The 21,398-nt window shown below is 38.8% G+C and overlaps 2 protein-coding genes across 2 annotated transcripts; one reads left to right on the top strand and one right to left on the bottom strand.

Annotated features, from left to right (window-relative positions):
• The first annotated feature begins 830 nt into the window (after positions 1–830).
• LOC124142368 (epoxide hydrolase 4-like) lies at positions 831–8,003 on the top strand. The gene is made up of 6 exons (XM_046510789.2): positions 831–1,079; positions 2,898–3,022; positions 3,295–3,407; positions 3,916–4,084; positions 4,740–4,903; positions 5,515–8,003. Exons 1-5 carry the CDS (start codon positions 891–893, stop codon positions 4,834–4,836), a joined length of 693 nt encoding a protein of 230 aa, XP_046366745.2. The 5' UTR covers positions 831–890; the 3' UTR covers positions 4,837–4,903; positions 5,515–8,003.
• On the bottom strand, positions 7,829–21,361 carry LOC124142426 (epoxide hydrolase 4-like). The gene is made up of 6 exons (XM_046510888.2): positions 20,995–21,361; positions 14,864–14,988; positions 13,908–14,020; positions 12,158–12,326; positions 11,724–11,887; positions 7,829–11,079 (listed from the first exon to the last, which is right to left on the bottom strand). The coding sequence occupies exons 1-6, from the start codon at positions 21,052–21,054 to the stop codon at positions 10,829–10,831; spliced, it is 882 nt and encodes a 293-aa protein (XP_046366844.2). The 5' UTR covers positions 21,055–21,361; the 3' UTR covers positions 7,829–10,828.
• Positions 21,362–21,398: the final 37 nt, after the last annotated feature.

The following is a 21,398-nucleotide window of genomic DNA, read 5'->3' as shown; positions in this document are numbered from 1 at the left end:
TTATTGGCCTTGGGAAACTTTAATTACCATCAATTCGATACCATTTAAAATGCCTTTTATGAAATCATAGTCAACATGACGTGACTGGTTGACTCGAGTTTTTTCTCGGGCTCCCCTCGTTGAACTGAATTTGGTATTATGAAGCTCGATTTTTCAGGTTGAATGCAGTGCTTTTTAACTTGGCGATTATTGTATTCAACAACACATTTTCCAGCAGGACAACGCTCGTCCACATGTTGCCTGAGCTACCATGGCCTTTCTGCAACAACACAACATCCGTGTTCTACCGTGGCCAGCCCTCAGCCCTGATCTGAACCCCATCGAACACTTGTGGGATGAGGTTCAAAGGCGTCCGTACAATGTACGCCCAGTCCCTACAACTGCCGACGAACTACGCACAGCTGCTCTGGATGTGTGCAGGAGGATCCCTAGGGCCTTCACAAATCGTCTGATCCACTCAATGTACAGGAGATGTGTGGCAGTGATCAATGCTAATGGTGGTCACACCAGGTATTGACTGACATTTTGAGTATTGACCCGAAACTGTGTAAGCCCTTAACATTTGAAAAAAACAATTATGTCATCTGCCTTTTAATCCATTAAGCTGTCTTCAGTCAAATTTTTGTCAATCTTGCCCTATTAGTATAATTTTTTCTTGTCTTTACTGTTGAAAATAAATAACATGTATACTGCATACTCGACATGCGTTTCTTTTGCGTGTAAGTATACATGAGAAACGTCTGGTCGAATTTGCCTGTTGCAAGGGTGTTATGCTTAGTCATCGGTGCACGGGAGTGTGATAAGAGAGCTCATTGAAGCAATATCTCACAATGTAATATGATTTCGGCGTGAGCAGTAGAAACTGGGGGTTTGTCTATCACATCAAAAACATGGGTCTGAAGGAAAGCGCTGTCGCTGCCTTTACCCTTACGATAGGATGCTTCCTGTCAATTTTCGTGTTAATTCGTATGGTCTTTGTTGGCGTGAAATATCGTGGGAAGATATCATGGAAGAGGTACGACATGCCGGACTGTCTGCGTGACCCAGCTTTGGGCACACACAACTACGCTCATCTTGAGGTGAGTGCTGCCGTGGTGGCTGATGTAGAAAATGAATATATAAATATAGTGTGTAGCTTAATATTCTATATTCTATGTGACATAAACTTATTTATGTCGGTGAATCTATAGCTAGTAGGTAGAAAAAAACGGGGTCTCTTCACAGTGCAGAGTGTTTGCAAAAGAGAATACATGTATTTACATGTGTCATAGAAGGTATTGTCATCTTTATTTAGAGACATTTAGAGTGGTGGGGTTTTGGTTTGAGAACAGTAAAAGTTTTAATGGTATGGAGTTCATTGCTCTCCCAACATAAGTATGTGTTCAATCATGTTTTTAAACAAACAAAAATAACGAACTGGTTTTTTTTGTTTATTGCAAAAGAGACACATTATTTTTTCATATAATGTGAGATATTCTTTAGCAAATGGTTGCTTCTTTATTCTTTTTAAGCTATGAAATTGATTATTTATTATATGAAAGGTTAACCGTTCTATTGCTTTGTTACAAATTTGTAGTTGTATCTTTTTATCGTATATCCACGTAGATAGATCAATCAGGAAAATCAAAATAGATTTATATTTTTAATTTTTATTCTGATTGAGACTTTTGCCTCCGATCCGTCGAATTCGTAAATCGAAAGATAATACAACTATGACAAAACAGATAAACGCTGTATGACTAGTATCATTTAAAAAACCCAAAACACAACAACATTATGGCAGTTTGTTACAGAAAAATACAAGATTTTGAATTCCAATTTTAATAATTATGAGTGACTGAGTAGGATTTTAACACCGCCTAACACCACAGTATTCCATATACACATTTCTATCTTTTTGGTCACCTCTTAATTTTTGGCATTGGTAGGAATTATTACCTCATGCTTTCAGGTTCAATAAGTATCTGAAACTGGTTGACTGTATGTGTTAGCGTGGGTCATGTTGTTTGCCTGCGACAACTGGACGATTTCTAACTACAGGGTAAAACAACACTATTCACAGTGTTAACTGGCAGGCTCTTATCAGTTGTTTGTGTCACGAGGGAAGCCCAAAGCCTTAGGAATTATTGCTGAATGGACATTTATTGTGAACCCTTCAACTCTTATCACATTGTTATCAGAAGTATGCCAATATATTGACCTGCACAGCGTGACTTGCAAATACGGGCCCGTTGCACAGTGTTGTGCAATAGCACAATCAATGAGACAGCTCGTTATAGAATACAGAAACTCTAAAGTTAAAGAACGTCCACTTCTTTGATATTACTATAGTTCATCCGTCATAACTTGAGAGATTAAGTATGAAAATATGAACGATTCGGGTGTTCTTTCACTTCTTTTGAGTAGTATAAATATCTAAATCATTTGCTAAGGGCTTCATTTTGTTTGCAAAAAATATAGCTCGAATAATGATGACTATAGCGAAAAACAACCATAATATTACTTTAGTAATCCAGAGTAAAATAGGTCCTCATGCTTAAGTGACAACTAAAATTGGGATCAGATGGTTGATATGTGTGACAGTGCTGTTTGTGTGTTGTCGCATACCCCGACGGTGTTCGTCGCTGCTCACTTTGTCCAGACACAAACATGAATTGTGTGCAGCAGGATAGCTGTGTCATCGCGGAATTCCGCGAAAAACATTTATTCCTACCATGAGGTATTTTAGTATTTTAGTTGTAGTTGCAAAGTTAAGAAACAGAACAAGTTTACATTTCATAATAACACATCGATTTCATTGATGACAGCAAACCAACTTACTTATTATGATCCAAAGGCTATTCGTCATATTTGAACAAATGTACCTAACACATTAACCGAGTTATCTTACTTAACAGCACATCCGCCTTCACTATGTTGCTGCCGGGGACGAGGACAAGCCGTTGATGTTGATGGTGCACGGCCTTCCCGAGTTCTGGTTTTCGTGGCGTTATCAGATCAGGGAGTTCAAGAAAGACTACAGGTGGGCCCCCCAGAACACGGCAGGAACACACCTAGGGCTTGATATATAAATACTAGCACCGGCTTCAAACAAATATTCTTTACTCCAAATCGGCTTTAACCCCAAACCAACTCACTCACCAAGTTATGTTGTTTGAACATAACATCCTGATAATTGTTTGTGCATGGATATTTTGGACAACCCTACAAAGAATAAGTCTATCCGAAATATATTGCGATATTTCTCTCTGTGGCTCTCAGCTAAGCTTCACTATAACTGTACTTTCTGCCCAGAGTGGTTGCCATCGACCAACGGGGGTATTCGGAGTCGGACGCGCCCTCTGGAGTCAACAGCTACAACCTTGGTGAATTAGCCAATGACATCAAACAGCTCATACCAGCTCTAGGTAGGTTCGAAGATTTCCGATAAGTTGTAGATCTTTGAAAATAGGGCACGGGTGGCTCAGTCCCCTAAGAAGCATTTCACTGTGTAGAGGTGCGTCCTTGGCGCCTATATCGGGGGTTGATAAGCTGACACAGTTAACGCATAGGCTGTGATTATGACGGAATTACATTTCAACGCGTTTTGAACCCATATCGTTCACACTTTGAAACTATTCTTGACTTGTTTCATCGTCTATTCGCCGGTCTTGTATTTGGTCCTCCATCCACATACCGACTACTATCGGCTTAAAGTGTTCAGGGTGGTGGATGAATGTAGTGTGTACCAAACTTGTGAAGTGTTAACGATGGTCATGTTCTTAGGTCATTATGTGCTACTGATCTTGGTGAGTCATGATGACGCATGTTCATAAGTGGCTACACGCTGTCGTATGGATGACCACAACCTTGTATGCAGGCTACAGATCGTGTGTGTTGTGGACCATGATGATACATGTTGATATATGACTGTAGGCTACAAGTCCTGTATAATGGTGGGTCATGACTGGGGTGCCGGTACAGCGTGGACAGTGGCTGGAATGTACCCTGAGCTGGTGGACAAGCTGATCGTCATGAACTTCCCGCACCCTCTGTCCTTCCCGAAATACGTCGCCACACACATGTCCCAGTTTAAGAGATCTTGGTACGTTCTCCATGTGTCAAGAACATGTATGTGTTACCCGAATGTATGTAATTATAAGTATTAAATATTTCATTTGGTTTTTCGGTAAAAGTTTTGGGTATAACAATACTTTAATTTCACCCAAAATTTCAAAGAACAAGCCCCTCCCGTTTGTAAATACAGTAAACTACGGTTATAACGAACTCAAAGGGACTACTATTTTTAGTTCGTTATAACCGTAGTTCGTTATAAGCCTATATACAGCATAACCACAGCAAATAGTCGGGACTAAAAAGTATGTTCGTTATATTCGTCAGTTCGTTATAAGCGTGTTCGTTATAACCGTAGTTTACTGTAAATGCGTTCGCGATCACCATCCCTCCTGAATGTAGTTGTTCTTCGTCCAAGGTACATGTTTCACATCCCTTCTGCAGGTATGCTCTTCCTGATATTGGTTCATGTTCTTCCTATTTCTACATATTCTTTCTCCTATCGGTACACCTGTACATAGGTTCTTCCTCCGGTACATGTTGGTGCTCCTGCTTCCTTATATATACGTTGGTGCACTTTCTTCCTCCTGTACATGTTGGTTCTCCTTCTTCCTCCTGTACATGTTGTTTTTCGTTCTTTCCTCTGTTAGCACATGATATACATACGTACTTCTTCCCTCTCGTAGGTTCCAATTCTTTTTCTCCGTCCCCTTGTTGCCGGAGCTGTGGTTCTGTATCCGGGATAGGAGGATGTTGGAAAACTCTTTTAACGGCAGAGTCTAGGGGACTCGCTGTACGCACCTGTCGCCGGATGAAATACAGGCTTATAAGTTTGCCTTCCCAACATTAGGTAAGTGGCAGTTTTTACATTCTAGGTAATTATTCCCAAGTCACATCTCATTTACGTCACAATAAAGATAACTTTATGAGGACAACTCGTCAGAAGGTTGCGTCAGGTGAACCATGAGAACTTTGTCCTCTCAACCTAAATGGAGGATGCGTAGGTTCTTGAGCTAATCAGATGTCCACTTTTTAAAACGGTTCGGCTTCATTTGTTTACCAACTCCATTCAGAAATTTGTACTAAATCCACACAGAACACTAATTTTCCTTCGATCATACTCCCTTATGGCTGTATATGTCATGTTGCTCACAAACGACAGGATGTATAGCATATCGAAAACAATCAATATGATCAGCATTATGACATTATATTCCTTTACGGAAATCGCATAAGCTGGTCCGAATGTTTTGCTCACTGTTACCGAAAATTTAGGGGCCTCGTCGCAGACTTGTGGATTAGAAAGTTTACCTAATACGATCTTCCTCAGATCTTTACGACTTTAATATGATCGATCCGAGAGGCGTTTATCCCAAGTGACGCACATATACCGCACTCATTCGCACTCATTTATAATAATTCAATCAATATTATATATGCATACGCTCTTGTCACTTCAAGGCAGCTTTACCGGCCCCATCAACTACATCCGGGCATTCATACGCACCATGCCACCACAAATGAAGAGGATAACTACCCCTACCCTTCAGATCTGGGGTAGCCAGGACGGGGCGTTCGAGAAAGGAGTTGCCTTAGCTTCAGGGGAGTACACCGACTCCCTGACCACCAAGTATGTGGATGAGGCCAGTCATTGGGTGCAGATGGACTGTCCAGACGCTGTCAACGCCCATATGAGAGACTTTTTAAGCGTTCCTTCGTAAAGCTACTTCTTTTGAAGGTGCAACGAACCTAGTATATACGAATGCGTCTTTTAAGAGGGACTGACTTATGCCTAAATGGCAATCCCAGCTAGTTGGAGCCAGTTTCGAACACGTCTATGTCTGCTTATTCGAATGCATTATATATATGATGTCAATCTAGCTGTTAATGCTTACCCTATAAGTAATTACACTGATACAATGTCTCAGTTCATTAATTACAAGGTACAATGAATGAAGCTCATTTCTGGTGTCCCCCGCCGTGAGATTGCTGGAATATTGCTAAAAGTGGCGTAAAACCATACTCACTCACTCACTAATAACAAGGTCTAGACCGTCATTCAAAGAGCCACAAATCGTAAGTGTCCATCTTTAAAAACGCAATTTTAAACATTAATTTAGTGTGACTGCTTTTAGAACACATGTGGTGTGTAAGCATTTGATGGAAAGAAAGACCAGTAATTGTGACATATGATAAGGGGTCGTGCGCGCTCGCGTGTGTGTGCACGTAATACGCAAGTAGAAACCAGTTGAGAAAGCTTTGATTAACAGCCATGACATGTCAATAGCCTGGTATTCAATATTTTTATGTATGTATATTAAGCATGACATCATAGACAATTTATGATGTTTAACTATTATGTTTTCATATGTTACATGCTTTGATGTAATCATTTTTTTACTTTTCTAGAATATGAAATGCTTTTATCAAACGATGTATTTTTTAAAGTTTTTACAAACTTTCAATGTCAATCCCTTTTCCTGGTTTACTTCCATATACCAATAAACCCTTAACCTTTGAATAATTAGCAATGAAAATACATGTCTGAAAGCAGTGATGGATTCTTGCTTATACATGCATGAATACTTACTACATTGTAGCATGCTGTGTTCTGCGTGGCGGGGCAGTGCTCGGTCTTTACGCCAAAGGCCCAAGTTTGAGTCCCCACATGGGTACAATATATGGAGACCACTTCTGGGTGTCCTGCTGTGATTTTGCTGAAATATGGCTCAAAACGGCGAAAGGCCATACTCACTTACCAGTTAAAATAAAGTAGGAAAAACACTTGCAGCAACTCCCACATCAGCATATCTTCAAGGAATGAATGTTGTTCTGAGTAATATTCCAGCCATATAACCGTTACATGACCATAGACCAGACAAACCATATTCTTGACACAATGAACAGCAATATATGCTTTTGGGTCGACGTCCACGCACCACCATCCAGGTCACACAATTAGACCATGCCTCCGATTTATATTTTTGCTTTTGTGATAAGCATTGACAACTGACCCGGAGAAAAAATTCATAACCATTAGATTCCAAATCCTCATTTCCGTACTACAGTTCAAAGCGATGTTATTGATGCAGTAGGGCACTTCATTCATACAAACTACATGTACATACGTTGGTCAATAAGTACATTTAGCCAGAAACATCTAAATGCGGTTATTGACATGCCAACACCAGTTTTCAACTATAATATTTATACTGCCACATGTCAATGTGTAGTAGCACCTAGTTGTCGGGGTCGTGAACACACAACAAACGGCTACAGGGTGTGAGCTGATGGCTGTTTATTCTCCCAGAAGAGATATGAGAAAGACAAAAAACGGCCTGTAACAATGTATAAATAATAAGATATTTACATATATATATATATATATATATATATTTATATAAAATAACCATATAAAATAATATAATATATAATAATATATTATAACATACATAGTGGCCTTAAATCTAATGGACATTCAATTACATGAACTTAAAATAGCGAGAAACCTATGTTACTCATGTAGTAAGTAACCTGTCCAAAATTGTATTGCATAATGATACAGTACCATATATGCTTATGGTGCTAATATGTATTTAAATTAAATCTAAACCCTGCCCACTGTTCATTAGACAAGTACAATACTACGTGATAATTACTAAGACATATGACGTCAGGATATACGCAGATGCATACATATATACATTGTACTTATATAGTGACGTTCATTAGCTTTATATCATTGATAACCTTGTACATAGTTAAAAATTACCAATATATGGCTGTGGTCATTTAATGGAAACCTGGCTAATTTTGTTAAGCGAACAATATCCCATGGAAACCACGGAAAGTAAAGATGACAGCTCATCATGTCAATATCATAACGGTCTGTGTTGTTCTGTTTTGTCAACGTGATTATTTATTAAAAATATACGTACATATTAACATGTTTCTCGTATTGTACATGCTCCTGGTGAGACACACAATGTGTATCTGATGCATACACCAAATCATGGAGTAACCAATCACCGGCATATCAGGGGGTAGGCAAACATATTCACTTGTCAGCTGTGACAAGCTACGGCCTATACCCATCAAATATACAGGTGATCAGTAACGCCGTGCGTAATTTGGAATGTGCGACAGATACTCATTGTGTGTGGCAGTATTGCAAGCGTTGAGGCATCAGAAAGGTTCAGAGCATCTCTAATAAACAAAACGTAACATCAAGCCATCATTCATGGCCGCGTCTACTTACGACAATGAACCATGAGATAAGCCTCCTTGCATTGAGAAGATAGTCGTAAGAAATGTCGTACTTATGTCAACCAATGCAATTGCGAGTCTTGCGTCTTTTGTGCGTCGTTATTGGCCTTGCTTAACGGTAATTACAATTAGTTTTATACCATATAAAATACACATGCACCTTTTGTGAAATCATAGTCAACATGACGTGAGTGTTGACTCGATCGTTTCTCAAGCTTCCGTCGAATACGCTGAACTGAATTTTATATTATGAAGCTAGATTTTCCCGTTAATGCAGAGCTTTTTAACTTGGTTAGGTTTGTGTTTATGCTATTATAGACGTGATTTTCGAATCTGCATGCAATGGATTCTTGAGAATGCTGCGCCCTTCAATGCCATACTACAGTGCATGATCAAGTCATCAGCTACGAATGCTGTATTCACCCTGCTAGCTTTATCGATAACGTGATAGATGGTGTAACGTCAGCCAATGCCTTTAAAAGAGATGACACAGCCAACCATTGTCGTTTAACTTGCACCCTGATCACCGTGATTTATCATATAGCCCACCTCCCTCCTGACTAAATAAATATAAAACTCTACAAGTGTATTTATCAATTCAATAACACAATAAAATTATAACGACAAAATATTGTTGACAGTACCATTTGAACCTGTATACATAGTCTTCACACAAAACAACCGGAAGCTTAAAAAAGAAATGACAACCAGTTCAAATGCATCCAGTCGTGCGCTCGCTTCCTGATAACATAAATAAAATGTTATTCTCAAAACATGATTGATGAATTGATATATTATCACAGACACCTGATGTCTGTTCATTAAAAATCTATATACAATCACATCAATACGTAATCTGAAAAAGATTTCTAACGCTAGTTTTCACACATTGAACCAGAGGATTATATCTATTTCGGTTTAAAGGCACACATATTTATAAATAAATACAAATATTACGAGGGGTTATTACTCAAGAGCCCCTTGAAGATTCCATGTTAGAATTGTTTTTCAGCAACCCATGCGTGTTGTGTCATAAGAGGCGACTAACAGGATCGGTCGTTCAGGCTCGTTGACTTTGTTGATGCATGTCATCGTTTCCCAATTGCGCACATCGATGTTCTCTTGATTGTCTGGTCCAGACTTGACTATTAATAGACCGCCGTCATATAGCTGAGTGCGGCGCTTAAAATCAAACAAACAAGCAAAACAAAAAACAAACAAACAAAAATACACTTATTCGCATATGGCCTTGAATTATACTTATATTACCTGAAAAGCAAAAGTTTATATTTGTAAGTATAGTCAAGGCTGTAATACTCTTTTGTAAATAACGCAGGTCATGATACTTATTTGAATTGCGGTGCCTAAGACGACTGGGCCACCCGCGACTCCTTCATCAAAGTGAATGACCATGTAGTTAACTGGAGTAAATGCCTATACAAAATCCGTTGGCCTGCATGTACGGACATGCTTGTGAGATCCCGATGGCTCTTAAGATAGATGTTGTTGTTACACACGAATATATCTCCGAAAATATTCCTCGTAAAGTGTGAACTTGTAATGATAGTCTTGTTACGTTTCAACCGCAGGGTGTAATCATGGGTTTAACGAGCATCTACAAGCCCAATCAGCTCATAAAACCCCAGTCACCCGTATTAATACATGTCATGTAAATAAAAGCAAAAAGGAGTCCTTGCAAGTTATAATTTAGTCTCATAACTAGGAGACTAGTGACCCCATCTTACCTACAGCCTAACAATATAATATCTCAGACTGTATTAAAACATAAAATATTGCAAAGCGATGCACCGATAGCATATCGAATCATCACAGCTCTTACCAGTTTACTATGTATGGTACTTCAGTAGGACTAGATGGGATACATACCGGTAATTATTATGCTGCATCGCGAACAAATTTAAAAAACCCAACAGATTTGTAACAATAAAAACATATTTTTCGTCAAATAAACATTTGTAAATATATTATTACCTTATCATTCTTACAGCGAAAGTTATCAACATGAACGTTATAACAAGCTTCCTTTATCTCTCGTACCGTGACAAAACAACAATGGATGTTATTTTTAGCGACGTCTGATTGTTCCTGACATAATATTGTTTTGTGTAACATGGAAAATAGCATACATATATCTTTATGGTAGAGTTTCTCATGTGTTGCAGTACTAACAATCTAATTGTCATGACATTATGTCAGTACGCTATATTTTAGGCCCTCTGTACACATTACTGTTGGAGACAATTTTATGTTAAGTCTGTTTGATAGTTTAAGAAAATATACCATTTTGCCTTTACTCAACATGGTCTCCAGCATAAAAATGCCTCTCAGATGAGATTATTCCACAAATCGTTCGCTGATCACCTTTTTATACATATATGAAAAGTCTTGATAATATATAATATTAATATTTGTATGTGTTTCTACAAGTGTCACATGTATATTACAGAAAATCTCATGTGTTTCCGTCAGTGATCTGAGCATCACATATTTACTTAAGAAAATCAGTCATGTGTTTGTTAACTTGGTCCGGAGTGTCCATCATGACCCAGTGACTAGCCTCCTCTATGTATTTGACTGTGTGGTTGTCTACAACAGCACTAGCAGCAGCGGCCAAGCCTGTCTCCAGGGCTGTGTCCTTGCAGCCCCAGATGGTCAGCACCGGGCAGGAGATCCTCGGGATCCTTCTCGCTGGGAACCGCATTGTAGCTCGATAATAATTGATGGCAGCTGTGGCAGCACCTGGAGGTTGGAAACAAAAGCTTAGCATGGTGTTGAATACATACAAACAATCTGCATGAGTCGCAGTGTCACAAGCTGAAACTCCCAGGGTTGGCTCCAGGTGTCCAAGATGCTGGCTGAGTGGGGCATTGAGAACAAGAACAAGCTAAGGGCCATGGGACTAAAACCCCTTGAACAATTGATTATAAACAGTACGGATCCTATGTATATATGTTACCTGGTCAATAATGTCCATAGGCAAATGGTCATTTGACTAATCAGTACCCACAACTACATGAAGCTCTTGAAGGATGAGAATGTAAGACATCGAGACAAGTTAAAGTATTATTTGTGGACATCAGTACTGACAATTCATCTTAATATAACATGAATAAATACTGATAATCGTCATACTCAGTTACCTTACAATGTGCTCTTATTCCAAATACATGTACCCAACAAACTCCCTGACAATCTATTGAACCTAGGACAACTCCACATGTACAGCCTTGACATCAAGTAAAATAATGCAATGATATCTGCTGAATAAGTAGGTTAAAGTACTCCCCTTCCGCCACAAAACAATTCCAACAGGTCATCACAGCTGTGCTCCTATTACCATAATATCATAATTTGTAACCATTACACAGGTACATTACATTTACCTGGTCTAGAGAAAGCATATTTGTAGGCCTCTATATCGTCAGTGCTGCATTTGCCCGTGGTGACACCACCCTTACGCCCCGTGAAGATTCTTTCCAGAGCTTTCATGTCATTTGCTCTCAGTGACAACTCGGGAAGAAATGGAACTTGGAAGAAGAATACGTACCTGAAGCAAATACCACTCACTTTATATAACTCGGAAAATAACCCGCTGGCAGTGTCGTAAAAATATAGCCTCTGTAGCTCTGTAGCACAGGCGAAGCAGTTTTCTGTAATATTATATTACCATTATTTGACCAGAAAGGTTATACAAACACATGCAAAGGCAAGTCAACTGTTCATCTGAAAAAACATGGGAACATATGGTACAAGTCAAAATAGGGAATTGCATTGGACTTCATTTTCTCACTGATGCGTCAAATTATATTTGTGTTACCAAGATTTCTTGAACTGCGCCATATTCTTCTCCATGTAGCTCCGAAAGATGCCTGGATGGGGACAGTTCATTACAATCAGTTTGTCGACCAGTTCTGGGTGCATGGCAGTGAATGTCCAGGCAATGGCACCACCCCAGTCATGGGCTACCAGCACACAGGATCTGTAGCCTGGAGGACAGGAGCAATTTTTATTTCAATTCACACATATATATATAAATAGTGTGTATTTCCGTTGTGTGGGCTGATGGTTGATTTAGCAGGTATACATAAATATGTTTGAAATACCTTCTAAAGAAAATATTTCATATATACTATGATAAAGTAGACCTGAGAATTCTATGACATAGACAAAATATGTAACATATTTTTCATTATCCTCTAGGAAAGAAATGTACAATCAGCAGATCTTACTCGAATTCTTAATTAAAAGGCAACAGGTAGCACCTCGTTGACTTGTTTACAACACTTCCAAACTGAAACTACAGTTGGGTCATGTCCATGGATCACTGCATTGATTACATGGAGGGGGATACAGAGGTAGATGCATTGTTTATTTTACTGTTTGTTGCTATCTAAGCTACCTGAAGATTTTCTAGAAAAAATGAGTTACGATCAGACAATCCAGTGATTAATATTCATGAGCAGCAATCTCTGCCGTCGGGATACGATGACACGCCATAACCAAGTCACCGATCCTGATCACCCAATCAATTAAGTCCTCGGTCTCGCCCCTTAAGTCCTAGATGGGGGCCATTCATATACCAATTGTGACGTCATCCCAATTTCCTAAGGTTACTTTAAATAGTGGAAAGCCCACAAACTCAGTGGCTAGTATTCCGGGAGAATGCCCTCGACGTTCTAAATTAACTGAAGATTTAAAAACATCCTTTTTAATGAGCGTCTAATGTAGACTTTTGACTGGTTAATTGTCGCGATTTGTTTAAATGAAAATTCCATGTTGCGAATGGAACTGCAACTGTTTGTCCACTAAGCCACCGCGACAGGTGATAAACATCGGTGCTTAATCTTACATGTCACTAATTTCAGTTGTCTGCATGTTGCACATAGTCTTCCTCTGTTCGCTGTCATCGAATTCGTTGTATACCGCGCTTACTGTATTGTTTTACTGAAAGGTACCCCTATGTTTTCTATTCTTTCTGGATTTTCCTGCATTTAGATGGTTCATAATCTAGTTCAATAACTCCTCGGTTTTGTTTAAAAATGTAAAAGATCGCTCGCGGTGTTACATTTTCAACCAAACCCTCGTAGTCGTGTTTTAGCACTAACTCGTAACCGTTGGTCTTGTGACTTCCACTATGAAGACGCACTCCACTGTTTCTTTACTTGTACCAACTGCACTGTTATAAGAAGAAACCCTATTCTTTTTGGAAATGTAAATGTTACAGCAAATATAAAGTTGAAATATCTAAATCCGTTCACAGATTTACATACGCCTCTCCGAGATTTCCAAATTTTATCAAATTGCAAACTGTCGTTTAAATTCGCAACATTTATTTCCTTTTTGCTTACAAATGTTTGACTTCAGAGTCGATATCTATGTTTGTATACAATATAATACCTTAATGTTTATCCTTGACTGTACAGCATAACTGATTACATTGTACGACATCTGGAGCGGCATTGATATGTAATTATATCTTTACCAATCTACCTCCACACATTTTGTGACATAAATAGCTTTAAAAGAATTCATACCCGGAATGCACATAGGGGTAAATTAAATGTTACCAAGAGCAGGGATGACTTGTTTAAGATCGGACACAATCTTGGACATCTGGTAATTGGCAACACCGGAAGGCTTGTCGGAGTCACCATAGCCTCTCAAATCAATGGCCACAACCCTGGGAAAAGAAACACACAGGTCTTCAAACTTGACATGTGATAAAAATAAAGAAAGAAAAACAAAGGTCACAGTTGGAGCAACAGTACATGATTTATCACATTTGCAGAATCAGTAACTGTGTGATCGTGCGTGTATCTTTCTGGTAAGACTGGTAAATATAACAGCTGGTAACTATCTGATCGTAGTGTTAATTTGGTGGGTAACTATATGAAAGGTGGATACTCTTTTACTATTGGATACGCTTGGTAACTTTCTGATAGGGCAGGCTACTCTCTGATAAGGATGATTACTGTCTGATAAGGATGTAAACAGGTCTCTGAGTTTGATGTGTAGGTCTCAATGGCGTATACCATTGAGGAGAAACCCATGAGTACGGGTGTGGTGCTGACAGACCTAGAAACATGATCATCGGTTTCTGATAATGCCCCCAATCACAGTGAAGAGTTACGCCTTACACAGCTGCACCACCAGTATCCCCAGGTACTGATATAAATGTTATTCAACATGCCATCATGTTTGTGTGTGTGTTGTTTAACGCCGTACTCAGCCATATTTCAGCTATATGAAGGCGCTCTGTAAATAATCGTGTCTGGGCTAGACAATCCCGTGATCGACATAATGAACATCGATCCACGCAATTGGGATTTGATGACATGCATCAACCAAGTCAGCGAGCCTGACCACCAGATCCCGTTAGTCCCCTCTTACGACAAGTATGGGTTGCTTAAGGTCTGTTATACCCCGGATCTTCACGGGTTACATGTAATATGTTACATCACCATGATCATTGAATAGACCCAGTAAACATAGTATATGGGTCAATGGACGCTGTCCTGTTCACCTGTAATCCTTCTTGAACTTCCGCAGCTGGTATCGCCATGAGTACCAGAACTCTGGAAATCCATGGACAAACAGCATCAGCGGCTTGGTCTCGTCGCCCTGGGCAACGTAGTGGATCTTTACCTCCTGAAATAGGAAGTGCACCGTACACATGCTGCAGTATTTGCATCAGCATAAATTTGATTCCAAACAAAATGTGTCACAAACATGAAACTTTTTATGTAGAATAAGTTCTTCATTTCTTAACTATAAAATGTTTCATGTTTTCACTTTCACATATCCTATCAAACTTTAACATGTTCATAAAAAAAATTAAAATTGTATTTACAGAATTAACTAAATCTTGATTAACATGACAAATGACTAAAACAGTGTTAGCGGGGTCAGCTAGGGTTCAACGTTTTGAATAGTTTTTCAATAAGCCATGATAGCAATGGTTAGAATTTAAGGGAGACCACTGATCATCGTCTTAAAACATTGTTTGTTTTGTTTGTTTGTTGTTTAAGGCCGCACTCAGTAATATCCAAGCTATTATGAGGACGGTCTGTAAATGATCGAATCTGGACCAGACAATCCATTGATTGATATCATGAGCATCGATCCACACAATTGGGATACGACGACATGCATCAACCAAGTCAGCGAGCCTGACCACCTGATCCCGTTAGTTGAAATAGTCAAGATGTTACAATTTGCATGGAACGTTTAACATAATTCTTATAATGTATCCAAGTTTATCACTTTTACAGTGAACATGTTGTTTTATTACAGGAACACCAGGCAAGTGTTACCCGATCCCGTTAGTCGCCTCTTACGACAAGCATAGTCGCCTTCGTGGTGACTCAGTAGCTATAACATCGCAGCTAAGGATAGTGTAGATCCATATTTCAAGCTGTCTGTTGCCCACAAAATGTGTAGTACCCTTCCTTAGCGAATTTATATTGTGTCTTCTACCTGATATGGGGGGCGGTCGGGTAGCCTAGTGGTTAAAGCGTTCGCTCGTCACGCCGAAGACCCGGGTTCGATTCCCGACATGGGTACAATGTGTGAAGCCCATTTCTGGTGTCCCCCGCCGTGATATTGCTGGAATATTGCTAAAAGCGGCGTAAAACCATACTCACTCACTCACTCTACCTGATATGTATCGTCACACGTAATTTAGTTATTGTTAGAAACTCAGTGCTGCGGCCGTCGAATAAGCTGTTTCAATCAGAGGTAATTATTGTGACTTCAAACCTCTGACTGATCAATCCAGTATTTCACAAACCCAGGGCAGCATATATCTTTAAAAGCTAGTATGATGAGCCATGCAACATCACGCTTTGGTTGTGAATGTGTTTTCCTATCTCGTTGGTATTACAGTCATGGACATGATGAACATTGAAAACTTCTTCTCTGATTGCTGATATGTGAACGTAAAATCTGGACCGGTAACCATAGTGCCCTAAGACATAATAAATAAAATTGGCAATTAAAATTTATCTCTTGTCCTTTGTGATAGAAATTTGTTTAAACTCCTTTATCACGTATGCCTCGTAACAACCAATTGGGGATTACGGGTTGTAATTGTTCTCCAGAAACTTACACGTCGGAAAAGTATTTGTCGCAAAACGTCCACGGAGACACCGCAGGAATTTTGTGATACGTTTTAGATTATTCAGTTATTGTCTGTTTTATCAGGCACTACATGAACGTTTGTATTGTACAAATAAGAATTGGATTTTGTCGGTCATTTTGCAAGTTTATATATTCAGAATGTGCTCATTCGAATTAGGAAAGAGATTAATTGGTCATCATGAATATGTATTATGCGTATAGTTATACTTATACACTGTATATGCACTTCAAAGCCGTATACGACTTTCGACCTTCCCCAGCGAGTTGAATGATTCACGTCCAGTGGAACGAAATGTAGAACGGTTGTATAAGTTTTGGAATTTGTTCATAAACAGTTTTGTAAAATATTATTATAAAACGAATTTCTTTTTAATTCCTTTCATTCAACATATGTCGTCGGAAAATAAATCATGCTTGAGAATAGACTCGAAAGGGTCTATAACTCCGGGTCTTTATCTTTATAACTAAAAAAAATCTAATTATCAAGCGAATAAGAGAAAGTGATTTAATAATCCCTATTAACCAAAGCTGTCAATAAACTGCCAATCATATCTATCGGAGACACGACAATTAACTTTGAGTTACCAAGTTTTATTCAATTTTGTATTTACTACAATTAAAAATATTTGAGTGCCACAGTTTTCATAGGAAAGGACACAACACACAATATGTATGGCTCCCTTGAGTGGGGCGCATAGGTGGCCCATCCGGCTAATATAACGCGCCGCGATTCGCTGTAAAGAGTTGCGTCCCTTGGTCATGCCAGAAACCTATGATTTCGCCCCAATAATGTTTCTAGGTTTGTCAGCACCATACCCATGCTCGTGGGTTTCACCGTCTAAGACCTGCATCACTTCGGGCTTTCCTCCCACATTAAGCTGAAACGCCGTGATGTACATGGAATATGTGTTACAAGTGGCGTTAAACACAACTCACTCACTGCTCCCGTGAGTGAATCCACGTAATACTTGGCTTTTCAGTTCTTGCGTCATTGTGCTTCACACAGAAGATAAATTTGAATTTGTTTTGTGTCTTTGTGCCTAATTTATCGACAATTAAGGAGATATGTAATACATGTATCCACAAAAAATATGTACACCTGCTAGGTATTTGCCCAAAGCAAGACCTGTGTAACTGTTTATTCACGCTTGGTGTGGCAGACTGATCAAATATGAAAGAGGGAGCAGGTATTGTAGACTCACCTGTAATTTCATCTTCCCGAGGCAAGAGAGTTAACTGACTATAAAAGTCCAGTTTCCACCCTTGCCGAACTAGGCTGGAATTCCTGGGCTCGATCGTAGCGCCGCCAGTGGCTATAACGAGTTATGTCCATTCTATGCCTCTCCCATATGGACCAATCAGATTCCACCTCTCGTATCACATGCATTTGCCACTGGTGGCGCTACGATCGAGCACAGGAATTCCAGCCTGGTTCGGCAAGGGTGGAAACTGGACTTTTAAAGTCAGTTAACGCTCTTGCCTCGGGAAGATAATGTAATTTAGGCCGACTCTCTGATTGGCGAGTGACATTGTGTATTCAAGAGAAAACTTACCTAATTATAATAAGAGGTTTCACTGAAGGTATTAGTCAATCCGCACATAAATAAAGTTACAATTGCAACAGCTACAATGAATTGCGATTACAAAAAAATGTACGTGTATTCATCAACAAATTAAGAAATCGTTTAAAAAAATTAAAAACTCTACACAATATTGACTAGTTTAATCTACCTCAATGGGCATGTATATACCTTCAATGTAAGGTTCTACATTAGAAAACGCCTCAAAACCCCGATGTACTTGTTGTTGGACTTCTCCAGAAGAATGAAACAAGGATGGAAATAAAATGTTCAGTTCGGGAGGACTGCGAAAGTTTAGATTTGCCACTAGATTGTAATAACTACATGTATTTCTTGTATACACTATACGTACATACCTAACATCAGTACAATCAAACCTGGTTCATTAGTAATATTAATAAATTAACAATATTTTAAAACATTTATAAATAATATACATTGTCAATGCAAGAAAATAACCAGTCTTGATTATCCGCCGAAACTTTGATTATTATACAGTTATTTTCGCTTTAGAGTTGTAGACTTTATGCATGTACATTCAATTTGTGTGTTTTACCACGCTGAACTGATCATTCTAATACTAAACACACTGTAGAAACTGCTTGTCATGCTGAGTCATGATGATGATACAAGCCGTGTTAGCAAATACACATGCAATGTATTGACAGGTTACGTAGACATGTAAATGCACCAATTTACAGGTTCACGTGGTACTCATAGGGCAACAACCCCATTTTAGCATGACAAATAAACGTGTCATTGAACTTGAGCGATTTTTAGATGTGTGACCTTTGTCCATTACGTTGAAAGCTTGTTTTTGCTACCCCACCTCAATGCGGGCAACTGGCATACCAACATCAGATGCCGTATGACTGTCATCATAAATGTTGATTTCATTGAGATTTTGATCTTTTAAAAACATATTACTTCATGCATCTATCTTTATTGTTTTTAAACTAGAGTGATTTATAGCTATGGACATTTTCTTTTGGCCGTCAGTTTATATAAATGTATACACCAGTGAAATTGCTGTAATGATTATGTTCATAATAATAACTTAGATTATCAATATACAATTAATATCGGAAATCAGTATGTCCCAATGTTGATGACTAAGACGTATAGAATATGACTGAGCACAAGTGACCGTGACTCTGCTCAATTTTAGTCCTAAGTCCACAATATACCGGTATCCATGATAGCGATAAGCCTGTCGCGACTGCACTCGCCTGTACAAAAATGTTGTGCGCTTGTGATTACACCACATATGAACCTTGATGTTTGGGAGCATGCATTTGTGGGTACACATGTAACTATGGTCACATTGATATTTTAAAAAGTTTTCTGTAGAAACGTTTATGGAAATTCATGTTGATAACGATTACTTCAATTATACATACACCTTGGAAAATGTGAAAATGATAATCATGTCATTAATGATTACATATATGTTCATCATAATATCTTAGATTAATATAATAAAATCAATATTGTGTATTAATATGTCTCAGCAGCTTATTGACGCGTAAGAATAGTGATAAGTCTGTTGACTGCACGCTCTTGTAAACCGAGACCAGTGTTGCCCTACTTTGTAAAATTTATGTTGTGAAATCTAAATTGACAGTAAAGACGTAAAAACGTCTGCATAATTAAGAACAGAAGCACACATAATTTGCAAAGAATAAATCAAATGTACAGGGTTGAGTAAAGCTCTAATGATTTCTTGACTCACCTCCAAGTGAAGATAGCCATGCGTCCCCAAGTCCGGGTCGTTCAGAACTGATGGCATCACATTTCGTTTCTTTCGTGAACAGAATACGATAGGGTGTTTCACAAACCCCACAAATAAAGTGAACGAAACGAACGTTGAATAAAAACAGGCCAGTCCGAAGAAAAAACATCTGAGAAAAATTCCTTTAATCGTCATACTTCCTGATTGGGAAAGTCAAAAGTGTTGATGGGAATGAGTATATGAGCTCGATCCTTTTATATTCAGTACTGCGAAAACTTTGACCAATGTTATTAACTGTAGGACAATGACAACACACATAATAAAACAAATTCACTTGTCAGCTGTGACAACCAACGGTCTACCCCCTAATATGCAGGTGATCAGGCCCATGGGCGACATAGTGTAAATATTGAGTTTTTGAACAATTTATTTTTAATTTTTTCTTCCTTGGTATGTTCCCATGAAAACAGCATGTTTAATTTTGTAAATACCTTTGACCGAGATTGGGCAACGACCGTAGAGTTTCTGGACTTTTGGGTTTCCAGAATTAAAATGGGACGTGTTTAATTCATTTTCATTGATGTTCACATATGTCTCTTAACATATTTACCTGTCACCTGTGACAGCCCCCTCCGTCGTCAGGTGATTAGAATCAGACGCCATATGCAGGACACACTTCATCAGTCCCTGGTCGCCTATTCACGCTATCAATATGTATATGAAATAATAAAGCCTAAAGATCGGTATTAATAGAATACTGATTTAAAAAGCGCTGCATCCAGTTGCTCTAAAAGTAATATTGGCGGAAGTCTCACATGAATGACTAAATGTATGGGATGGATCCGGCTTCAGTTATTTCAACTTCTCCCCCAGAGATGCTGGGTAGATCAAGTTGAACTTGGTTTATGACCATAAGACCGTTTAGAGTGAATGAGTTCATTCGACACAATCAGCAATATTTGAGCCATCTTACGGAAGCCTACATTAATAACTGAATCCTGGCCAGACAAGCCAGTGACTGACATCAGGGGCTTCAAGTTTGAGCACTAAAATAGAAAATTCAATAACACATCCATCTTCGATGTTCTAAAATATTATCTACTTGGAGAGGAAGTGTTATTGGCGAACGTATGTAGTTTACATGAAGTGCATCGCTTTCAACTATAGTAATGAGAAATGAGGAATCCAACAGTGAATTCTTACCTCCGAGTCAGTTGTCCATATGGTCACAAACAAAAATAAATTTGAAATACATGGTCTCATTTTGTGACCTGGCTGGTGGTGTGTCTTCGTACCCGGACTTTGTGTGCTGCTGTTGATGCCGTCAAGAATATGTTTTTTCTGGTCCAGATTGATTATTTCCACGTTACCGTGGTATAGCTAGAACAACATTAATGTTTTTGTAGATGTGCCGATGTGCTATTTTTGCACATTCTAATTCTTTTGAGGGGTGTGACAAACACGCACACCATCGCAATATAGCTGGCAGTACAAAATATCCATATGCAAGCAATTATCAGCATGTTATGTTCAAACGGCATAACTTGGTGACTGAGTTGGGTTGCGTTGGGATAAAAGCCGATTTAGATTGAAGGATGTTTGTTTGA

This window comes from Haliotis rufescens, unplaced genomic scaffold (genome assembly GCF_023055435.1).
Source record: "Haliotis rufescens isolate VD_foot unplaced genomic scaffold, xgHalRufe1.0.p SCAF_1, whole genome shotgun sequence".
NCBI lineage: Eukaryota > Metazoa > Mollusca > Gastropoda > Lepetellida > Haliotidae > Haliotis > Haliotis rufescens.
This window is presented reverse-complemented; position numbering and strand designations above follow the sequence as displayed.

Bases quoted from the DNA above. Each gene is read 5' to 3' on its own strand.
- LOC124142368 (XM_046510789.2), top strand. From the start codon at position 891: ATGGGTCTGAAGGAAAGCGCTGTCGCTGCCTTTACCCTTACGATAGGA. The intron at 1,080-2,897 runs GTGAGTGCTGCC...CTTACTTAACAG, and splicing joins ACAACTACGCTCATCTTGAG to CACATCCGCCTTCACTATGT. The intron at 3,408-3,915 runs GTAGGTTCGAAG...ATATGACTGTAG, and splicing joins ACAGCTCATACCAGCTCTAG to GCTACAAGTCCTGTATAATG.
- LOC124142426 (XM_046510888.2), bottom strand. From the start codon at position 21,054: ATGAGACCATGTATTTCAAATTTATTTTTGTTTGTGACCATATGGACA. The intron at 14,021-14,863 runs GTGAACAGGACA...TTCTTTTCCCAG, and splicing joins AAGTTCAAGAAGGATTACAG to GGTTGTGGCCATTGATTTGA. The intron at 11,888-12,157 runs GTAACACAAATA...TATTTGCTTCAG, and splicing joins GCGCAGTTCAAGAAATCTTG to GTACGTATTCTTCTTCCAAG.